The 20,115-nt window shown below is 57.1% G+C and overlaps 2 protein-coding genes across 25 annotated transcripts; one reads left to right on the top strand and one right to left on the bottom strand.

The window, feature by feature from the left end:
- Window positions 1-547: 547 nt before the first annotated feature.
- NDUFAF8 (NADH:ubiquinone oxidoreductase complex assembly factor 8) lies at window positions 548-3,165 on the bottom strand. The gene is made up of 3 exons (XM_060132752.1): window positions 3,006-3,165; window positions 2,741-2,851; window positions 548-798 (listed from the first exon to the last, which is right to left on the bottom strand). The coding sequence occupies exons 1-3, from the start codon at window positions 3,087-3,089 to the stop codon at window positions 769-771; spliced, it is 225 nt and encodes a 74-aa protein (XP_059988735.1). The 5' UTR covers window positions 3,090-3,165; the 3' UTR covers window positions 548-768.
- Window positions 3,166-3,426: 261 nt separating this feature from the next.
- TEPSIN (TEPSIN adaptor related protein complex 4 accessory protein) lies at window positions 3,427-14,456 on the top strand. 24 transcript variants are annotated; one of them, XM_060133332.1, is made up of 14 exons: window positions 3,427-3,505; window positions 4,749-5,402; window positions 5,708-5,799; window positions 5,967-6,060; window positions 6,466-6,580; window positions 8,208-8,275; window positions 8,459-8,545; window positions 8,663-8,734; window positions 9,527-9,730; window positions 10,714-10,891; window positions 11,032-11,145; window positions 11,273-11,351; window positions 11,508-11,642; window positions 12,593-14,456. In XM_060133332.1, the coding sequence occupies exons 2-14, from the start codon at window positions 5,198-5,200 to the stop codon at window positions 13,151-13,153; spliced, it is 2,004 nt and encodes a 667-aa protein (XP_059989315.1). In that variant the 5' UTR covers window positions 3,427-3,505; window positions 4,749-5,197; the 3' UTR covers window positions 13,154-14,456. The 24 variants fall into 24 exon arrangements, with proteins under 24 accessions (XP_059989315.1, XP_059989329.1, XP_059989314.1 ...); XM_060133348.1 differs by having other exon boundaries at window positions 3,444-3,505; window positions 4,749-4,831; window positions 5,330-5,799; XM_060133337.1 differs by lacking the exon at window positions 3,427-3,505 and having other exon boundaries at window positions 3,565-4,884; window positions 5,311-5,402.
- Window positions 14,457-20,115: the final 5,659 nt, after the last annotated feature.

Consider the following 20,115-nt stretch of genomic DNA (forward strand, 5'->3'; position numbering starts at 1 on the left):
CAGAAGGGTGGGTAGGAGACCCCATGGGGAGGGTCTCACTGCTGGGTTCCTAAACCGGACCCTCCCTCGACTCATGCCTTAGTCTGGAAGAGCAACCCCTGCCTTTTTTCCTCTCCAAGTCTGAAAAAACCATCAGTATCAGATTCCTACAGTGGTTACCTTTCCCTCGTGGTGTCGCTCTTCTCTCTTTGGTCCGTGCTGTAAATTGGTAGTTACTTCTAGAGGCCTCGCTAGACTCAGACGACACGCCTTTGGTGAGAATTCTTTAAAAAATGAGACTCGGGCTTCCCTGGTGGTGCAGTGGTTGAGAGTCCACCTGCCGATGCAGGGGACGCGGGTTCGTGCCCCAGTCTGGGAGGATCCCATATGCCGCGGAGCGGCTGGGCCCGTGAGCCATGGCCGCTGGGCCTGCGCGTCCGGAGCCTGAGCTCTGCAACGGGAGAGGCCATAGCAGTGAGAGGCCAGCGTACCGCAAAAAAAAAAGAGAGAGACTCGAGAGGCAGGGTGTTCTATGGCCCACGCGCTCACCCTGCAGACAAAATAGATCTTATAGCATCTGATCTGGTCTTTATTGTGGGTTCACTTCATCTTATTCTCTCCTGAATCCTTAAGTGAGCAAAGTTGGAAAACCCATTCCCCTCTGCCCGCACTCGCCTAAAGTGTTTCCGGTCCTTTTAGCCTCAAGAGCTTTTGAGGTTTTAGACAGTTGCCCCTCGGGGCCATCAGTACCACACACCCGGGGACGTGGAGTGGAGCTCGCAGTCCTTCCTAATGGCTTCCTGTCAGGGTCTTCTTGGCCTGGAAGAGAAAGTTCTTTGTCTGAATGAGTTGTTTTCAAGTTAGACGTGGCTCTAAAGTAAGAAAACTGCCACACCAAATGCCATCTTCTGGCAAATAACTTACAAAGAGCCTGGCCATGGATTGCAGCAGGGGGCCCCTGGGGCTGGGTCTCTGCTCCCACCTCCACCGGCCACAGAGCTCAACCTGCTCTGTGGCCTCAAAGCCACGCCCACCTGTGCCAGGCACTGTGCACCAACGAGTTACGTTTAGTTTTCCCCCTGTAGCGGAAACTCTGAGGTCAGAGATGCTGAAACACTTGCCCAGGGACAGGGCTCCCAGGGACGGAGCTGGAAGTGGCGCCCAGAGCCCTCTGCCTCCTCGTTCAGCCCCGTGGAGTCTCAGGGTCCAGGCAGAGTGGGCAAAAATGCGTTCACCGGCTTGTGTTCTTAGGTGAGAAACCCCCAAGTTCCCTGTTCTGAGCTTCCAGTGCCCAGGGCCTGCAGTTAGGTTACCCTCAGTGGAAAATGGCACGAGAGGCAGCGACATGCTCCCGGGGGCAGGACGACGTGACAGAGGCAAAGGAGCGTAAGGAATCACAGGTGACCAGATACCTGTAATGGGTGATTCCTGACTAACCATAGGCGGTAGAGAAAAGCCTAGCGTGGCCAGAAGTGTGTGATCTTTATCTCACGTGTGAATCCTTCCAACCAGTGACCACAGAATGAAGGTTTGTCCCCTCCCCGAGGGAACACTCTAAGTAAAGCAGGGAAGCTGCCAAGAGGCAGGAAGCAAGTCCAAGGGACACACGCAGCTTGGGTGAAGGGCACATGTCAGATCAGAGGTTGGTGACAAGGGCTGAGGCCACACGTCCCAGCCACAACGATGGCAAGGAAGGTGCAAGGAGTTCTCTGAGCCCTCCAGGAAATGAGGGATAGCCCACGCATTCTCAACCATCCTGGAACATCAGGAAACTGCCTTGGATTCCCTGAATTCTGCTAGGCTGACCCAACTGCCCCTTCTTGGGTCCAGTTCTCGAGATCAGCAGTTCTGGCAAACAGAGCTGACCACTGGCATCGTGGCCCACCCCAGACCCACTGGGCCAGGGGCACCCAAGGCCATGACACCAGCTCAAAACCCTGTGTTAAAGCCTCATTACAGGCGGTCTCCACACCCTCCTCTTGAGAGACTGGAACTCCCATCTCGGTTCCCCAGAGAGCTCCTCTCCCTCAGTCAGTGTGGGTCTCTTCCAACTCTACTTCCTCCCCATCCTTTATAATAAACGCATCAACACAACACCATAAATCTTTACTTGTGCACGGTGTCTATTTTCACTGGCATAGCATTTGATCAGATGAGGATCAGAAAACGCCACAGCTCAGAAACAGAAACCACCTGTTACAGAAGGGTTAGAGGCAGAACTGAGTCCAGAGCCAAGGAACACACTGTTGTCACCACAGCCCGCTTCTGCGCCAGTGAGAACCAACCAGCGCGGCTGGGTGGGGGACTTCTCAGCCTCTGTAACCTTGGTCATGACAACAAACCTAAAATACACTCGTTTTTTCTCCTTTCACCCTCTGTGAAATGGGGTAGTCGAAAGGAAGGGGGGGTGTCGGGGTGCCCGGTTGCAACTGCCCACGCACAGCACACACGTGGGGTCCTAAACACCAGAGAAACTAGGACAGCAGGGGCCGGGACCCCCCACCAGCAACACTCCCGCAAAGGGTTACAAGGCACTGGCAGGTACACGTTGAGAGCGGTGCTCCCCCAACCTGACGGACACTGGCACGCGCGCTCCATGGCGGCGGGGGTCGCGCCGGCTGATGGAGGGTGTGCCGCGTCTGAAGCACTTGCTGGCGCCCAGCACCGCACCCAGAAGGAAAGAAAGCCGGAGGGCCCGCGCAAGCACGTGGGTGCCAGCCTCCCAGGGTCCGTTCCCCGGGCGGGGCCGGCGCCCACCTACCGCGGCAACGAAGCAGCTCCGTAAGGCCTCGAACTCCTGCGCGCACAGATCCTTCCTCAAGCGGCCGCCCGGGGCCATGGACGCCTGCACGCACCTGCCGTAGGCCGCGGCCTGGGGGCGGGACGGGGACGGGCGAGGGTCGCGGCGGCCCCCACGCCCGCCGGTCACCCGGGCAGACCCCGTCGCCGCTCCCCAGTCACCACCACCCCGCCAGCCCGCACCCCGCCCCGCGCGGCCCTTCCTGCCCCGCCTGACGACTCCGCACCTCGGCCCCACAGGCCGCCAGGCGATCGGGGAAGGCGCGGAGGCGGCTTCGCACGCGACCCCACACTGCTCCGTTCCCCGACATGAGCAGCTCTTCCTGGCACCCGTGGGCGCCGCCATCTTAGGTCCAGCCTCTTCCGGCACCCAACAGCTTAATAGGTCGGAGCTTCCGCCCACAACCTTTCTTGCGCTTTGTCATTGGCCAGGCTTCAGCCCTCGCCTCCGCCTCTCCTCCGGAACCGCTCCTGGTGTTCCAGAGCCTTGCAATTGGCTCGCGGTTTTGTCTGTCTTTGTCCTTGGACTTTGGATTGGTTCATGTGCAAATTGTTTCCCGAAGTCAGCCGCAGGGCCCGCCTCACGCGAGTGATTGGCCAGCGGGGTCAGACCCGCGCAGTTATTGGAAGGGGCTCGGGCCTGGCGGGAGCTGGGCGGGGCCGGAAGCTGACCGGCACCATGGCGGCCACGGTGCCGCTGCGGGACCGCCTGAGCTTCCTGCACCGGGTGAGTGCGGGGGGCCCCGGCCCCGCCGCGCGCCGCCTCCTGGCCTCGCCCCCGGCCCGAACCGGCCGCCTCCCTGGCTCCGCTCGACCCTCGCGGCGTCCCCGCGCCGGGCTCTCCGGCTGCTCCTGAGCTCGGCGTCCCCTCCGTCGTCCCCCGGCCCCTCCCACTTATTCTCTCTACTCTTTTTCACCCCCTTCCGTCCCCTCCTACACCCCAGACCCCTCCTCCTCTCCCCTCCTACTCTTCGGCCCCTCCCAAAGCTGGGGGATCCCACAGCACGTACGTCGAGGGGGCAGGTCAGGCTACCCGTGTGTCAGGTCCACTGGGGACAGTGAGACGCCCTTGAACAAAATCCAAGTTGGAGAAGAGAGCTGTGGGACCCCAGTTTTTGTTTTCTTACCCGACTTAAAGTATCAATAACCTTACAGAAAAGGAAGCATAGTGACCCCAAATTCTGTCTAAGATAAACAACCAGACACTGGTCCGGGAAACAGGGGAAAACCTTTTATTCAGTGGCTCAGGCGGTGGGGGAAGCCCTGAGCTCCACTCCAAATTGTGCAGAGAGGACTGAGAGTTTTCAGGACAGAAGGAGGGACGGGTGGAGCTCAAGTGAAAAATTATAGGCAGTTGGGCAGTGTCCACGGGATACCGGCTGCTGTGCTGATAGCTGGTGGTTACAGAAGCTAGGATCCCATCGTCCAGTAGCGACTGGGAGACAGCCCCTGTCCTTCCTGATGGTTACATTTAGAGGAGTGGCCTTCAGGTCCTTGAGAAAGATACTCCCGAGTTGTAGGAGTTCCGTGTTCACAATTGTAGGTCCTTCTTAGAAAATGCTTCTGAAATGACCCAGTAAATTCTCCTGGCACCTCGAGCTTCCTCAGGCAGGCGGTGGGGATGGGGGTGGGGGGATTCCCCGTTCACCCTCGTGCTGCCAGAAGCACAGTCAGTTCTCTTTGAGCAGAGATTTCGCTATGTGCCAAGCATTCTACGGTTCTGCAGACCTTGCCAGCTCCCCTCTGGGTCTTGGTGGACAAATAGCTAAAGAGTGTGTACACACACAGCCTCGTGCGACATTCAGGCAGACCGTATCTGTGGCCAGCACCTCCCGGAGTGCACCTGAAGTCTGTCTACACTGAGGCTTGTGCCCCCCAGATGTTCAATGATGTGGAACGGGTGTTTCTGGGTTTTATCCCTATAAGCTGTAGGTCTTTGTGCTGAGTCAGCTCTTAATTTCTGCCAACAGGTAAACGTGAGACACACAACTAAGTTGGTTGTTCTTGCTTTGGGTTGTTTCCGTGGAGTCCTTTCATAGAAGTGGAGCTGTAGGTCGGTCAGGCTGAATGGTTATGTCACTTTGCTGATTTGTGTTCCGGAAAAATGTAATCTTCCCAGTGCCCTGCGTGGGAAGTGGGAAGGGGGCTGACCCCAAAGGCTTTTTTTTTTTTTTTTTGCCAGTCAGTAAGTAGGTAAGCTAAAGGTGGTTTTAAGTTGTGCGGCTGTAAGCATAGGGGTCTGGGGGCCATGCCGAATCCTGACCCAGAGGGCCCGTCACCATGGAGACCACCACCCATTTCCTCTTCCCAGGCGTTCATGCTGACCTCCACAAGGGAGGCTCCTGCAGGCTTCCTGTGGCCCGTAGGACCATAACTGCCCTCTCTGGGTCCCCTCACCCTGTGGCATGCCAACAACGAGATGTGTGGAGACTGGTGCCCCGAGAACGAGGGCTCCTGTGGCCCATCTCAGGAATGGGTGGCCCCTTTGCTGTCCGGGGGCCCCCTGTGTGCATGGCCACTCACTGTGGGCAGGGCTCTCCCTCCCTTTCAGCTCCCGATTCTCCTGAAGGGAACGTCGGATGATGACGTCCCGTGTCCAGGCTACCTATTTGAGGAGATCACCAGTATCCTTCCTTGTGGACACGTGTGGGGGCCCTGGAGCAGGGTTCCTGGGCTTCTACCCTGAGCGGGCCACGGCTCCTTTTCCGTAGTAGCCGGGTGTGAACGGGCTCTGAAAGCCGCACTACTGATGATACGAGGCTCAGGAAACCCTCGAAGCCTGATGCTCCTGAAACCAGGGCCTGGGTGGGCGCCTGCTGGGGGGACACACTGAGGAGCGTGTGGCAGGAAGGCCTGGCTTCTCTCCCAGGCCAGCGGCCGTGTGCGGCCCAGGGTCAGCTCGCCCCTTCCCTAACCGAGCGCCTCCCAGAGATCACCCACGAGTCCCTGGGCAGCAGCCAGTGCCTCCTGGAGTACCTGCTGAGCCGTCTGCAGAGCGGCTCTGGCCGCGTGAAGCTCAAGGTGAGTCCGTGAGCGGCTCCGCAGACTTTCCTGGGGGTTAGTTTAGGGCCCAGTCCTGCCCCCGGTGGTGAGGCTGGAGGGGAGGGGTGAGCCGGGGGCGCGGTGGCTGTGTCGGGAGGGGTGCCATTCTTTGGGCCCAGCTCTGCTCCACGTGCCTGCTCCCCCAGGTACTGAAGATCATGCTGCACCTGTGCGGTCATGGCTCCTCGTCCTTCCTGCTCATCCTTAAGCGCAACCCCGCCTTCATCCAGGAAGCCGCAGGTACAGCACCGGCACAACCCAGTGGAGGTGCAGGGAGGAGGGTGGCCAGGGCAGGTCTTGGCCAAATCCCATAACCCGGGCCCCCGCTCCCCCACCCCTTACTCATGCTCCCACCCTGTGCTCCATCCACCCTGTCCTCTGCTGCCAGCTCCTCTGTGCCGGACCCTTCCCTCCTCCCCAAAGGGCCAGGCCAGCTCAGCTGGGGGCTCCTCCAAGCCCTCCCTGCGCTTAGCCCCCTGCTCCTCCCCTGTGTTCACCGCACTGTACAGAATGACTGGTGTCTGTCCGTGAGCCCTGCCAGGCCCTTGCGGCCTGGACCTTTCCTGTCCTTGTGCCCTGCACACGGTGGGCGCTCGGCAAGCGTCCGCACTGCCATCCCTGCCACGGGCTCTCTCTTCTCCCCAGGGCTGCTCCTCAGGGCCCTAGTAAGCCTTCCGCTGTTGGAAGGGCTGTGGGAGGACGGGACTGGTGAGGCCGGCAGGAGAGGTGGGGCTCTGGCCTGTCGTGGTCCAGGCGACAGGTGGGTCTGGGGTGGAGCCCCATCACTCACCCACCCCCAGGCCGGAGGTGTCCGTGCGTCTCTCATCTCTTGTTAACAAGGACTTGTGGGGACATGGCCTGAGATCTTCTCCTCGGGTGGGGCAAACTGAACAGGAGGGCCTTGGTGTTCAGGCAAGAACCCACCCTGCCAAGCTGTCCCTGAGGGGCAATGCCACGGAGGGGACTGAGTCCCTCGGCCACTGCTTGCTTGCAGGAGACCCTCAGCAGTTAGTGAGTTAGTCCCACCCGCCAGGTGCTGGGACTTATCCCACCCACACCCCAAATCCACTGTCCCCCCTTTACTGCAGGCAGGACTGAGGCTGGGGTGGGGCTGGGCTGCCCGTGGGCCCTGGGCCACTATGCCAGCGCCTTGGAGACAGGGAATGGCCTTGAAGCGGGCACAGACCGTGACTCAGCAGATGCCCAGAGGCATCCAGGGGGCGGGGGGTGCACTTGTCACAGCTTAGCTCCCCGGAGCTTGTGCACTGAAGCAGCACGGCTGGTTCATACTCACCAGCCAGCTGGTCAGAATGGGCCTGTCCTGCTGGGCAGCTCATGTGACCATGGCTGGTGCCAGATGTCACCTCTATCCTGGTCTCCAAAGAGGGCAGATGAAGCAGAACAGGGACAGCAGACCGTGGTTTTCTGTTGGCACCAAAATCGCTTGAGCTCTGAGCACTGCCCCCAGAGGACGGGTGCCCAGATAGGCCTGCATAGGCTGTGAGAAGAGGTGGTGCTGGGAGCAGGAAGGTACACAGAGAGGACGGCCCTACTTTGGGGGCCAGGTGGGGGTCCCCTGCAATTCGAGGCTTGGGCCCCACAGGGAGGGTGGGAGCTGTGGCACGGCAGCAGGGAGGTGCCCGCCCTACCTGGTTGCAGGGCCGTGGTCTGCACACCCCGGGGCTGGCCTGCCAGGGTGGAGACAGCACCAGATGGGTGAAAAGTGCGATGTGTTTGGACAGAGGAAACAGAGAGGCCCTGCTCTTCCTCTCAGCTCTGAAAGGATGAGGTGGAGCCAGGCATAAGGTGTCCTCCAGCTAGTGCAAGGGCCCTGCGGCAGGGAGAGCCCGCGAGTGGCTTAATGAGATTTAAGCTCGTTTGATTCACCACATCTGAAGTTTTATGAGCAGGAGATTTTTCAGACGTGGTAAGGAACTTGAGTTTTATCATCTTTGAGCCCCTGGAAGCGCTAAGTGTTTTGAATCGGACAAGAGCCCCCTCTGGTTGCCTCTGGGTGGAGAAGGGGTTGAGGGGAGGCAGTTAGGCCGCGGGTGCAGGAGCTCAGGCGGGGGCGGCAGTGGGGTCAGGGAGTGATGCAGCCCATGATGTTCTGGAGGTCGGATTGCAGCCTCGCCGCTGGGGGTGTGGGCTGGGGGAGCCGAGGGGTTGTGAGGGCATAGCCACCTCAGGCCTGGGGACGGTGGTGCATCTGTGCTTTAGGAAGCCCCCAGGGACTCGGGGGTGGGGGTGCTGAGCAGGGGCTTCCTGGGGGGCTGGGCGGGGCCGAGGCTCACCACCTGTGTCGGGGATGGGCTTTGAGGCTGGGCCCCTCGGGGTGGTTGGCATAGCCCAGCTCAGCTCTGCTCCCCTCTGCCTCCGTCCCGCAGTTTTCACGGGACCCCCGGATCCTCTCCATGGGAACAGCTTGTACCAGAAGGTGCGGGCAGCCGCCCAGGTGAGCCCAGGACCCAGGTCTCTCCCTGCTTTTCCCATCCGGGACTCTGGTTCCACTCCTGCTGCGGGACGGGAGCCCCTGTGTGTGGCCCTCAGAGGAGAAGGGGACAGGGGTGCAGAGCAGAGGGCTGGGCGGGAGGACAGCGGCGTGTGGCTGTGCTGAGTGTCCTCTGCCTCTGCCTAGGACTTGGGGGCTGCCTTGTTCTCGGACGCCTTGTCACCTCTGCCTCCTTCCCAGCCACCCAGGGCCCTGCCTCCAGCAGGTATGCAAGTACGTCCAGCCCCATCACCAGGTTCCACTCTGCGGGGGCTCACGGCCTCTCCTCCCCTGAGTATCCGGGACTGAGGGTGGGGGTCCCCGCCGCTGCTGACGTGGGCCTCCCCACAGGCATGGGCTCCCAGTCCAGGCCCCAGAGCTCCCTACAGGGCTTCGGCTACAGCAAGGAACGGGGCCACACAGGTGAGTGCTGTGGGGATGAGGGGCCGGGCGAGGGGTGGGCGGGGCCTGTGCGCCCCCCGACTGACTTCCCTCCCACCCTGGGGCGGCAGGGCAGGTGCAGCCGGCTCTGTTTAACCGACAGGTGAGAAGCCAGGCTGAGGGTCAGCCTTGCACTCGGGCCCCCAGCGCTGGCTCCTTCAAGGAGCCGAGGGCAGAGGGTGGTGGTCCCGGCTGTGGCAGAGGGGATTTAGAGCAGGCCGGTTGCCGGCGCTGCTGGCTGGGAGAGCCTGAGGCCCCAGCAGGGCCACTGGGCCGTGTCAGGCTGCTGTGCTGACTGTGTGGTCACGGCTCCCAGTTCCCTGGCACTTGTAATTCCCGAAGTGGGTCTGCCTCAGAGGCCCCACCTGTTCCTAATTTGGGGGTGGCCGCCGGATCACCCTCTGTGGGGCACTCGTGGGAAGGCCCTTCAGCCCTGGGCGTGAGCACTCCTTAAGCGGCCACGGAGATTGTGGTTCTCAGGACAAGCACCTCAGGTGGCCCCCTGCTCCGAGGCGGGGACCCAGGGGGCCCAGCGGCACAGCTTTGCTGTGAGCTGCCGAGCGTCCCGGTTCCACGGGGCCAGGATGCACTGAAGTGAATTCACCACGGAAGCTTCCGGAAGGGCCCTGTCCCTCCACACGGTCTCTGCTCTGTGACTGCAGCTTGTGTCCTGCTTCCAAGTCCTGGGTGGGGAGCAGGCAGGGGCACCTCATCCTGGGAAAACGGGGCAGGACTGAGAGGGGCTGCGCCGTCTCCTCTCCGTCTCTGGTGCAGGCTCTGCAGGCGAAGCCTTCCTGTCCACCATCCAGAAGGCCGCAGAGGTGGTGGCCAGCGCCATGCGCCCTGGGCCTGAGAGCCCCAGCTCCCAGAGGTCCCTTCTGCGAGGTGACGCCTACCAGCCGGCTGTGACACCTTCAGCCGGCCTCGGCCCTCCAACCCCTGGGAACCCTCTCCCCACAGCCGGCCCAGGTGCCCGAGGTATCCAGCGAGACTCCTCCCCTGGAGGGGTCTGGCTTCCCCCTCCCAGGGCCCTGGGCTTCCTGTCACCTGTTCGGGCCAGGCCGGAGCTGATGGGGGAGGAGGAAGAAAGCAGCCCACTCATGGTGGGAGGGGGTACGAGCCACACCCTGCCGCTCCCACGACATCTCTCAGAGCCAGCATGCTCCATTGGCCACGTGGGAACCCCCACAGAGCCGGCCGCCCACACGACTCGAGTTCCCTGGGGCCTCTGCGGTGGCTGCCTTGTCCCTGCACTGTCTGACGTCTCTGTCAGTCTGCTCTGGGTGGGAACTTGGGTGGTAAGGCCCCACGAGAAGGCGGGGTCCGCCCAGGATCCCAGCTGCTCAGACACAGAAGCAGGACTTGAGCTGGGACGGGAGCCCAGCCCCAGCTCTTGTGCATTCACCCAGCGCGTTCAAGTGGCTGTGCAGCCCATCAGGGCCCAGGGACAACAGGGAAGCCCCCCACAGGGGCCAGGCTCCGTGGCACGTGCGTTCTAGTGGTGAGCTGTAAGAAAGGAAGGAGGGGCATCTGTCTGTGATCTCCGCCTTTCCCAGAAGCTGCTGTCACGTTTGTCTGGCTAGAAGGAAGAATGTCAGGACTCACTGGGATTTGAGAGCTGCTGTGCTGGGCGCCGCCCCACTGCCCCAGCCCGCTGCCCTGCGTGTCCTGCCTCCCGCCTGGCCTGTGGTGCCTGGCACTGCTTCCTGCATCTTCCAGGCTGGGCGTGTCCCGTGCGGGACCCCCCACCCTGGCCCTGAGTCAGAATGTGCCCCATTCTGTCCCGTCTCCTCTCGCCTGGTGTTTCCTGGAGCTGGAGCCCAGGCGGCCACCCTGTCCACATCTCGGGACCCAGCCCCCAGGCCCTTCCCTGGGTCTCCCCATCCAGGGCTCCTGGAAGATGGACATGGGGCCAGTCTGAGGCCCACAAGGGTCTTACCCTTGGTCACTGTTTCTTCCAGCCATGAGACACCAGCCTGGGCAGGCCGGAGGCGGCTGGGAGGAGCTGGACAGCAGCCCAAACTCTCAGGATTCTTCCCAGGAAAATGACGACCTGGGCAAGGCCTCGGACTCAGGTAGTCCGTCGGGCAGTGACAGCCCCTCAGGGGCCAGCCGGGCACCCCGCGACCTGGCAGAAAGGTGAGCCAGCACCCCAGGGCACCCCTCCCTGCCCTGCTCCAGGGTCCTACCCCGATGGGGGAGACTTGACCCGGAAAGGCTTAACCCCTCCTGGCATGGGTGGAGTCCACTCCCTTTCCTGACCTGCGTGACCCCGACAGGGTCGAGGCCGTGATCCTGAGTGACTGCCAGCAGGAGCTGAGCCTGGTCCGGGCCGTGACACGGGGGCCACATTGCTTCCTGAGCCGAGAGGAGGTGCAGCACTTCGTCAAAGAGTGAGCCCCTGACCCACTGCAGGCCCCCCAGCCCTGCGCCCCCCCCCGCCCCTCACCCTGGCTCTGCACACCGCCCCCCTCTTGCTCTGCTGGCCCAGCCGCATTGCCCGGTGCCCCCTTCATGCAGGTGTGGACTCCTCAACTGTGAGGCCGTGCTGGAGCTGCTCATCCGCCACCTGGGCGCAACCAGCGAGCGTGTGCAGATGGTGAGGGGGGGAGCGGGGGTGGCGGTGGGTGAGGGGGGAGTGAGCACGGGATTCTGGTGGACCGCCCAGCTCGGCTGAGGGCCGAGAGGAGGGAGGGAGCTGGTCAGACAGCCCTCCCTGGGGGTGGACCCTGCTGACATCAAGCCCGCCCCGCAGAGAGCCCTGGGTGCCATCGCCTCCCTCGGGTGCACCGACCTGCTCTCCCAGGAGCGAGTCCTGCTCCTTGCCCGGCCTCGGCTGCAAGAGCTCAGTGTGGGCAGCCCTGGACCCGTGACCAACAAGGCCACCAAGGTGGGCAGCCTCTGGGACCCAGAGAAGCGGGCACAGGACGCCTCGGCAGCCCCACACCGTCTCCCCCACCCTCCACTGCCTTCCCTAGACCCGCCCCTTCTGCCCTTGCTGGACAGGAGGGACAGGTCATGCCCTTAGGACAGCGGTCGGGGGCCTGGCCTCTCCCCCGCCCTTCTGCCCAGCAGCTCTGCTCTTCGGGCGACTCGCTCTCCCTCAGGGCTCGTCTCCTGTGGGAAGCTCTCCTCGAATGCTTGGATGCATCTGTCCCTCTGTTCTGCACTCTGGGTCACAGCTCGTGGGTCTGAGCTCTGCTCCCAGATCCCCAGCTCCAGGAGGACAGAAATGGTTCCGTTCGTCTGAGTCTTCTTTCCACTGATGAATGTGGGGAGGCCACCCGGGATCTTCGCTGGGGGCCCCTCGGCAGCAGCCAGGCCCCAGCACCTCCGCCCGCTGTTGGCATCCTTCGGCTTCTGGTTTCCTCTGTGGTGGCTGAAGATTCAGATCCTTAGTCACCTGTCCCTAAACTGCCCTTCTTCAAAGCACTAGTGAACCTGCCACACACGAAACACGTTGTGGGCATGTCACGGTGGTGTTTCTAAAACCTGGGAAGGACCCAGGAGTCTGGCAGGTGGGAACGATCGGGGGTTTAGACATGTCTGTTCTCTCCGCGTGTGTGTCAGGTGCTCGTGTGGCACCTGACCAGGGGGGCTTTTCCTGCTCTGGCAGGTCACACGGCAGCTTGACGCCGGGAAAGTGTCCATTTGTGTGACGGTGGGGAGCAGCAGCGCTGCAGTTGGGGGAATGACACGAGAATAGTTGTGAGCGGCTAGCGGCCCTGCCCCCTGCTCTGGGCAGCAGCATTGAGGAGGGATCTGGGAGGGCCATGTCCTCTGAGATTCCTGGAGGAGCACAGGAGCCCTCACTGATTCCCCTCTTCTTCCCTCGTTCAGATCCTGAGACACTTTGAAGCCTCCTGCCGACAGTGGCCCCCTGCCCGGAGGCCCCCAGCCGAGCCTGGCCCCACAGTCGCCCATGTGGGCCCATCAGACCTGCTGACCGACACTCTGCCTTTCACGGGGGGCCAGGCTTTCCTGCAGCCTCTGAGTTCAGCTCTGTTTTCGCCCAAGGGCACCGCTCCCCCATCGGGGCTGCAGCCCGGCCCTGTGCCCCCGACTTCCCTGGAGGGCTGCCCCCTTCCAGCCCGTGCGGATGCCAGGGAGGCCAAGACCAGACTGGCAGGTTCCAGAGAGCAGGGGGCTGGATCCGAGCGGGGCCCGTTCGGCACAGACACTGCAAAGAGAGGGCCAGAGCTTGACCCGGGCCCCGGGGATAGCTGTGACTCCTTGTTCGCTGGCATGGAACTGGTGGCCTGTCCCCGCCTGGTGGGGGCCGGGACTGCTGCAGAAGAACCCCTCCCAGCCTGCCAGGCTCCCTGGACGTCGTCACAGAGGGTGGCAGCAAAGGAGCCTTCTGGCTCTGAGCCATCAGCTTTCGCATTCTTAAACTCATGATCTTGTCAGCCTGGGCCACTTGCAGAGTCTGTGTCCCCCAGCCCCTCACTCCTAGGACTCTGTGACTTTGTGCTGTCCCCATGTGCCCACAGCCTCTGTGTCCCACCAAAGAGTGGCTCCCCTCAGGTGTCTGCAGTCGGCCTCGCCCTCCTCTGGCCTCCTCCCCTCACCCACTGAGGCCTTGGTGAGGGTAGCCACCCAGCCAGGTAAGCTCAGAGTGGACAGCCCACCCAGTGACGAGAATAGCCACCAGTAAAACACAGATAATATTTCAGGAGTCCACGAACCAGCAAGAGCCAGGCTGGCACTGCTGGAAGGGTCATCCTTGCCCGTGGGGGCTACTCCCCAACCTTGTCCCTGAGGTGGGTTCCCCATTTTTCTGCTGGGGGGCAGGACCCCCCCCCCAGCCCACCCCGTGGGTGTGATGGCCGAGGAGCAGCCCCCCAAGCAGCCCGCAGGACACACAGGGAGGGCGGGACGGGCACAGAATGAGGAGCCGAGTGCTTGCTGAGACTGGCAGCCGGCGGGCCCTGGGCTGCCGGGTCCCCCACCTCACAGCCATCTGGTCTGGCCGGATGAGCACACCACCCGCTTTTCCCAGTTGCCAAAGGGATCCTAAGGGAGGACAGTGGGGTGGGTGTATGGCGTGGCCTGCCTGGAGGGTGTGGGCGGGAAGGCCTGCTGACCGAGCTCAGAGACCAGACGCCCCTTGGAACTGTCCTCAGTCCCCAGGGTCCTCACGGGCACACAGAGAGGGGCACCAGGGGGAGACAGACAGGCCCTGTCTGCAGGCTGAGCCCAGGCCCGGCCCCCAGCCAAGCTTCTGCTGTTTCCAGACGACAGGCCTGAGAGGAGGACCGCAGGGCCACCTCAGTCATTCCCCCCTGCCCCCACTGTCTCCTTGGCCAGAGACTGGCCATTTGGACTTGAATTCCTATAGCAGCAGGCAGGCACAGGGCCTCACAAATGCTGACCTCGGGGTCCCCTGGGGAAACCCCTGCCTGCCTGGCCCTCAGAAACAAGGATTTTTGGGTGGATTTGGAATCACTGCTTGGGTCTTTGAGGTCAGATCCCTCTCTCAGCGGGGGTAGCGGGGGTGTCCTAAGCAGCGTCACACCTTCTCGTCCAGCAGGATGGGGTCCTTTCCAGCACTGGATCCCTGTGTGACCCATGTCAGCTCCCCCCTGCCGTGACCACTGCCTGCAGACTGTACGGGCACCTCAGAGCAATGGCTGTGGTCCTTGGAAGAACTGGGGTTGACCTGGGGTCACACCTCCTACATAAACACTGCTGTTCACACAAAGCTGCACTGTTTGCTTTTTTTTTAAATTTTCCATCTTTGTGTGTCTGTGTGTGTGTGTGTGTGTGAAAATGGCCCTAAGGGGCACACAGAGAGACTTCTAAAAGCAGGGACAGGTATTTCTTCCTTAAATGTTTGGTAAGACTCCCTAGTGGAACTATCTTGTCCTGTAATTTTCTAAATTGCAAGGTTTTTAACTATGAAGTTCAATTTCTTAAGTAGATTTAGGATGATTTGGGTTATCTATTTCTTCATAGGCGAGCTTAAGTAATTTTTTTTTTAATTTATTTTTGGCTGCATTGGTCTTCGTTGCTGCATGCGGGCTTTCCCCAGTTGCAGTGGGCGGGGGCCACTCCTTGTTGCGGTGCGCGGGCCTGTCACTGCAGTGGCCTCTCGTGGAGCACCGGCTGTAGGCGTGCAGGCTTCAGTAGTTGTGGCATGTGAGCTCAGTAGTTGTGGCTCATGGGCTCTAGAGCACAGGCTCGGTAGTTGTGGCGCACGGGCTTAGCTGCTCCGTGGCATATGGGATCCTCCTGGACCAGGGCTCAAACCTGTGTCCCCTGCATTGGCAGGCGGATTCTTAACCACTGCACCACCAGGGGAGCCCCAGCTATAGAGTTTTTCTAGCCTACTTTTCATTATTCTTTCAATTTCTATAGAGTCCCACCTGTCATTTCTGTTACTGATAATTTTTCGCCTTTCTTGGTTAGTCTGATTAGAGGTTTATTAATATTACCGACCTTTTCGAAGAACTAACTTGGTTTAATTCTATCTACTAGTTTTATGTTTTCTATTTCATTGATTTTTGCTCTTTATTATTTCATTCATTCTGGTTGTTTTTCTTTCTCTAGTTTTCTAAAGCTTAGATTATTGATTTGAGAACTTTATTCTTTTCTAATACAAACGTTTTAAAAATATTTATTTATTTGGCTGCACCAGGTCTTAGTTGTGGCATGTGGGATCATTTTCTTTTTTTTTTTAGTTGTGGCATGCAGGATCTTTAGTTGAGGCATGTGGGATATTTAGTTGTGGCATGCAGAATCTTTGGTTGAGGCATGTGGGCTCTTTTAGTTGCGGCAGGCAGGATCTAGTTCCCTGACCAGGGATCAAACTTGGGCCCCCTGTATTGGGAGCATGGAATCCCACACGTTTTCCTCTAGACACTGCTTTAGCTGCATCCCATGAATTTTGAAATATTTTATTTTTATTCAGTTCAAAATATTTTCTAATTTTCCATAAGACTTTCTTTTTGTCTGATGGATTATTTTAAAGTGTTTTTTTTTGTTATTACTACTTTAACTCTGATGTAAGAGAACATATTTTGTGAGACTTCCATTATATTGTTAAAGATTTCAAACTTTTGTTAAAGTTTGTTTAGTGGCCCAGAATATAGTCTATCTTGGTGAATGTTCCATGTACGCTTGGTCTAGAGAACTACAGACCAATCTCCTTCATCAACATAGATTAAAAAAAAAATCCTCAACAAAATATTAGCAAAACAGGGCTTCCCTGGTAGCGCAGTGGTTAAGGATCCGCCTGCCAATGCAGGGGACATGGGTTCGAGCCCTGGTCCGCAGAGCAGGATCCCACATGCCGTGGAGCAGTGAAGCCCGTGTGCCACAGCTACTGAGCCTACGCTCTAGAGCCTGCAAGCCACAACTACTGAAGCCTGCGCACCTAGAGCCTGTGCTCCGCAACAAGAGAAGCCACTGCAATGAGAAGCCGCGCACCACAACGAAGAGTAACCCATGCTTTCTGCAACTAGAGAAAGCCCGCACGCAGCAACAAAGACCCAGCGCAGCCAAAAAATAAAAATAAATTAATTAATTAAAAAAAATTAGCGAAACAAATCCAGCAATATACAAAAAGTAATACACCACAATAAGTGGAGTTTTTCCTGGGGAAGGAAGGCTGGTTCAACATCTGAAAATCAATCAGTGCAATTCATCATATTAACACACTAAAGGAGAAAGAATCACATTATCATTTTACACAGAAATAGCAACAGAGAAAATTGAACATTCATTCATGATTTTTTAAAAAACCAAGCTAGAAATATAACAATTTCTTTCACCTGGTAAAGGGTATCTACAAAAATCTCATGGCTAACACCATACTTAATGGCAAAGGACTGGATGTTTTCCCCCTAAGATTGGGAACAAGGCCAGGTTGTCCACGCTCATCACTTCTGTTTAGCATTGTCCTGGAAGCTCCAGCCACAAAATAAAAGAAGAAAAAAATAAAAGGCAAACACATTGGAAAGGAGGAAATAAAACTTTCTATTCACAGAGAGCATGATTGTCTATGTAGAAAATCACATGGGATCTACACAAAACCCTAAAACTAATAAATGAGTTTAGCAAGAATACAGGCTACAGAGTAAATTATACCATGAACTGTATTTTCGTATACTGGTGATAAACAATTGGAAATTGACATTTAAAAAGCTATTATTTATGATAGGGCTTCCCTGGTGGTGCAGTGGTTAAGAATCCACCTACCAATGCAGGGGACACGGGTTCAAGCCCTGGTCCGGGAAGATCCCACATGCCGCGGAGCAACTAAGCCCACGCACCACAACAACTACTGAACCTGCGCTCTAGAGCCCACGTGCCACAACTGCTGAGCCCACGTGCTACAACTACTGAAGCCCGTGTGCCACAACTGCTGAGCCCACGTGGTACAACTACTGAAGCCCACGCGCCTAGAGCCCGTGCTCCACAACAAGAGAAGCCACCGCAATAAGAAGGCCATGCACTGCAAGGAAGAGTAGCCCCTGCTCGCTGCAGCTAGAGAAAGCCTGCACACAGCAACGAAGACTCAACACAGCCAAAAATAAAAATAAATAAAATAAATTTATTTAAGAAAAACAAAAAAACACTATTATTTACGATAGCATCTGAAAAATGAAATAATTAGGTATAAATCTAAAAAATATATGTAGGCTCCGTATGATGAAAATACAAAAGACTGATGAAGGAAATCAATGAAGACCTACATAAATGGAGAGATATACCATGTTCACAGATTGGAAAATTTTACTGTTAAGATGTCAATTCTCCCCAGATTGATCTATAGATTTAACATAATCCCCATCAAACTCACCTTGGATTTTTTTGTAGATGGAGACAAGCTGATCCTAAAAGCTACAGCCAAAGTCAAAGCAATTAGAATAGCTAAGGTGATTTTGAAAAAGAACACAGAAGGCTCACAGTACCTGATTTGAAGTGTGAGATGGGTGAAAGTTCAGACACAGATCAATGAACCAGTACAGACAGTGCAGAAACAGACCCACACAGATATGGTCAATTGGTTTTCCACAGGTGTCAAGGTAATTCAATGGAGAAAGGATAGACTTTCACCGGATAGTACTAAAACAACTGGAAGAAAAGAATGAGGCTTGGCCCCATCTCATATCTTACGCAAGTGTTTTTTAAAATTTATTTTATTTATTTATTTTTGGCTGTGTTGGGTATTTGTTGCTGCACGGGCTTTCTCTAGTTGCGGTGAGCGGGGGCTTCTCTTCATTGTGGTGCATGGGCTTCTCATTGCGGTGGCTTCTCTTGTTGCAGACCACAGGCTCTAGGCATGTGGGCTTCAATTGTTGTGGCGCATGGGCTCAGTAGTTGTGGCTCACAGGCTCTAGAGCGCAGGTTCAGTAGTTGTGGCTTAGTTGCTCCGCGACATGTGGGATCTTCCTGCACAAGGCCTCGAACCCATGTCTCCTGCATTGGCAGGCAGATTCTTAACCACTGCACCACCAGGGAAGCCCCTCTTACACAAAATTTAAAGTGAGCCACAGACCTAAGTGTAAAACTTCCAGAAGAAAACCTAGCAGAAAATGTTCTGTCCTTGGATTAGGCAATGGCGTCTATGAGATACAAAAAGCTCAAACTGTAATAGAAAAAACTGGGCGTCATCAAAGTTGAAGAACTTCACTTTGAATGACACAGTGAAGAGGACAAAAAGACAAGCCACAGACTAGAGAAGATGTTTGCAAATCACAGCCCTCAGGAAGGACTTGTATCGAGAACATATAATGAACACTCAAAACTCGATGATAAAACAAAAACCCCAGTTTACAAAGTTGGCAAAAGATTTGGACAGACACCTCACCAGAAGGTATATGAATATAGGGCAGAGAAGCGCATGAATAGATTTTCGACATCATTAGGGAAATGCCATTGAAGACCACGTGGGATACCATTACACACCTATTAGTATTACTTAAAAAATAATAATAATTAAAAAACCCAGTAATATCAAGTGTGAGAGCAATGGGGAGCAACTGGAACTCAGCCACTGCTGGTGAGAATGTAAAAAGATACACCTCCTTTGGAAAAGTTGAGCGGTTTCTTAAACAGTTAAACATGTACCTACCATACAATTTAGTAGTCCCCTCCTAAGTATTTATTTACCCAAGCGACATGAAAACTTATGTTTATACAAGAGCCTAAAAGTGAATGTTTACAGCAGTTCCATTCATAATTGTCCCAAACTGCAAACAACCCTATGTCCTCGGGTTGCTGAGTAATAAAGTATGGTTCACGCATACTGTGGAATACTAGTCGGCAATGAAGAGGAACATGGATGCCTCTCACACCGCTAAGCGAAGGAAACCAGACCCAAAATGCTACACACCGCAGGACTGCATTTCTACGACACTCTGGAAAAGGCAAAATCCTAGTGACAGGGGACAGGTTAGTGGTGGCTGAGGCAAGGGGTGGGGAGGGTTTGGCTACACAGAGGCAGCCCAGGGTTTGGGGAGGGGAGAGAATGTTCTGTGCCTTGTTTGTGTGTGGTACAACAACTCTAGGCATCATCAAAACTCAGCTGTACACCCCAAAATGTGATTTTTATTGACATAAATTTAAAAATTTTAAAGTAAAAAAGTATTTGATTTGTAAAAGTGGGGCAAAAATCAGCAAAGTGCTGTTATTTTGAAGGGAAAGACGACTTGTTGGTGAGATCAGAAGTTTCGTGGAGGAGAGGGCGCTTTCCTGGTGAAGGGATCACAGACCGGTGGAATCTGACCGAGCAGCGCGGCGCTGGGCGTGCTGGGTCCACCTGCGCGCTGGGGAGGACGCACCGTGCCGTTCGTGGGACACCTGGGACACCAAGGAGGAGAGGCCCTGCCAGTGGGGCCTGTGGACATGGGTTATAATAGGAAACAACCCCCAGGTGCGGGGGTGGAGGTGGGAGGATTAAAACTTTCGAGAAGGAGGCCAAAAAAAAAAAAAAAAAAGGCATCGTCAAGACAGAAAAGATGGAGACAAAAAGGGCAACGCCACCGCGCACTGGGTGTGGGAGTCAGTGTCAGGGCCGCCCGAGAAAGGGCACCCTATTGACAGCTTCACGTTTCCCCCAAGGCGGGCCTCCCTGGGACTCGCAGGTCTGGACCCTCAAACGGAGCTTTCAGAGGGTAGCGGGACCCACGTGTCCAGACGGGTCTCGGCAAGGAGGGAGCCCGGGGACCGCGTGGGAGCCGAGGTTCCGCGTGGGATCCGGGGGGCGGCGTGGGAGCCGAGGTATGCGTGGGAGCCGGGGGACGGCGTGGGAGTTCGGGGACCCTGTGGCAGCCGCGCAAGCTGGCTGAGCTGGGGTGAAAGAGAAGCTTGGAGCGACCACACACCCCCGGCTGCTGTCCCCGTACCCCGCCCCT

This window comes from Lagenorhynchus albirostris, chromosome 20 (assembly GCF_949774975.1).
Source record: "Lagenorhynchus albirostris chromosome 20, mLagAlb1.1, whole genome shotgun sequence".
Taxonomy (NCBI): Eukaryota; Metazoa; Chordata; class Mammalia; order Artiodactyla; family Delphinidae; genus Lagenorhynchus; species Lagenorhynchus albirostris.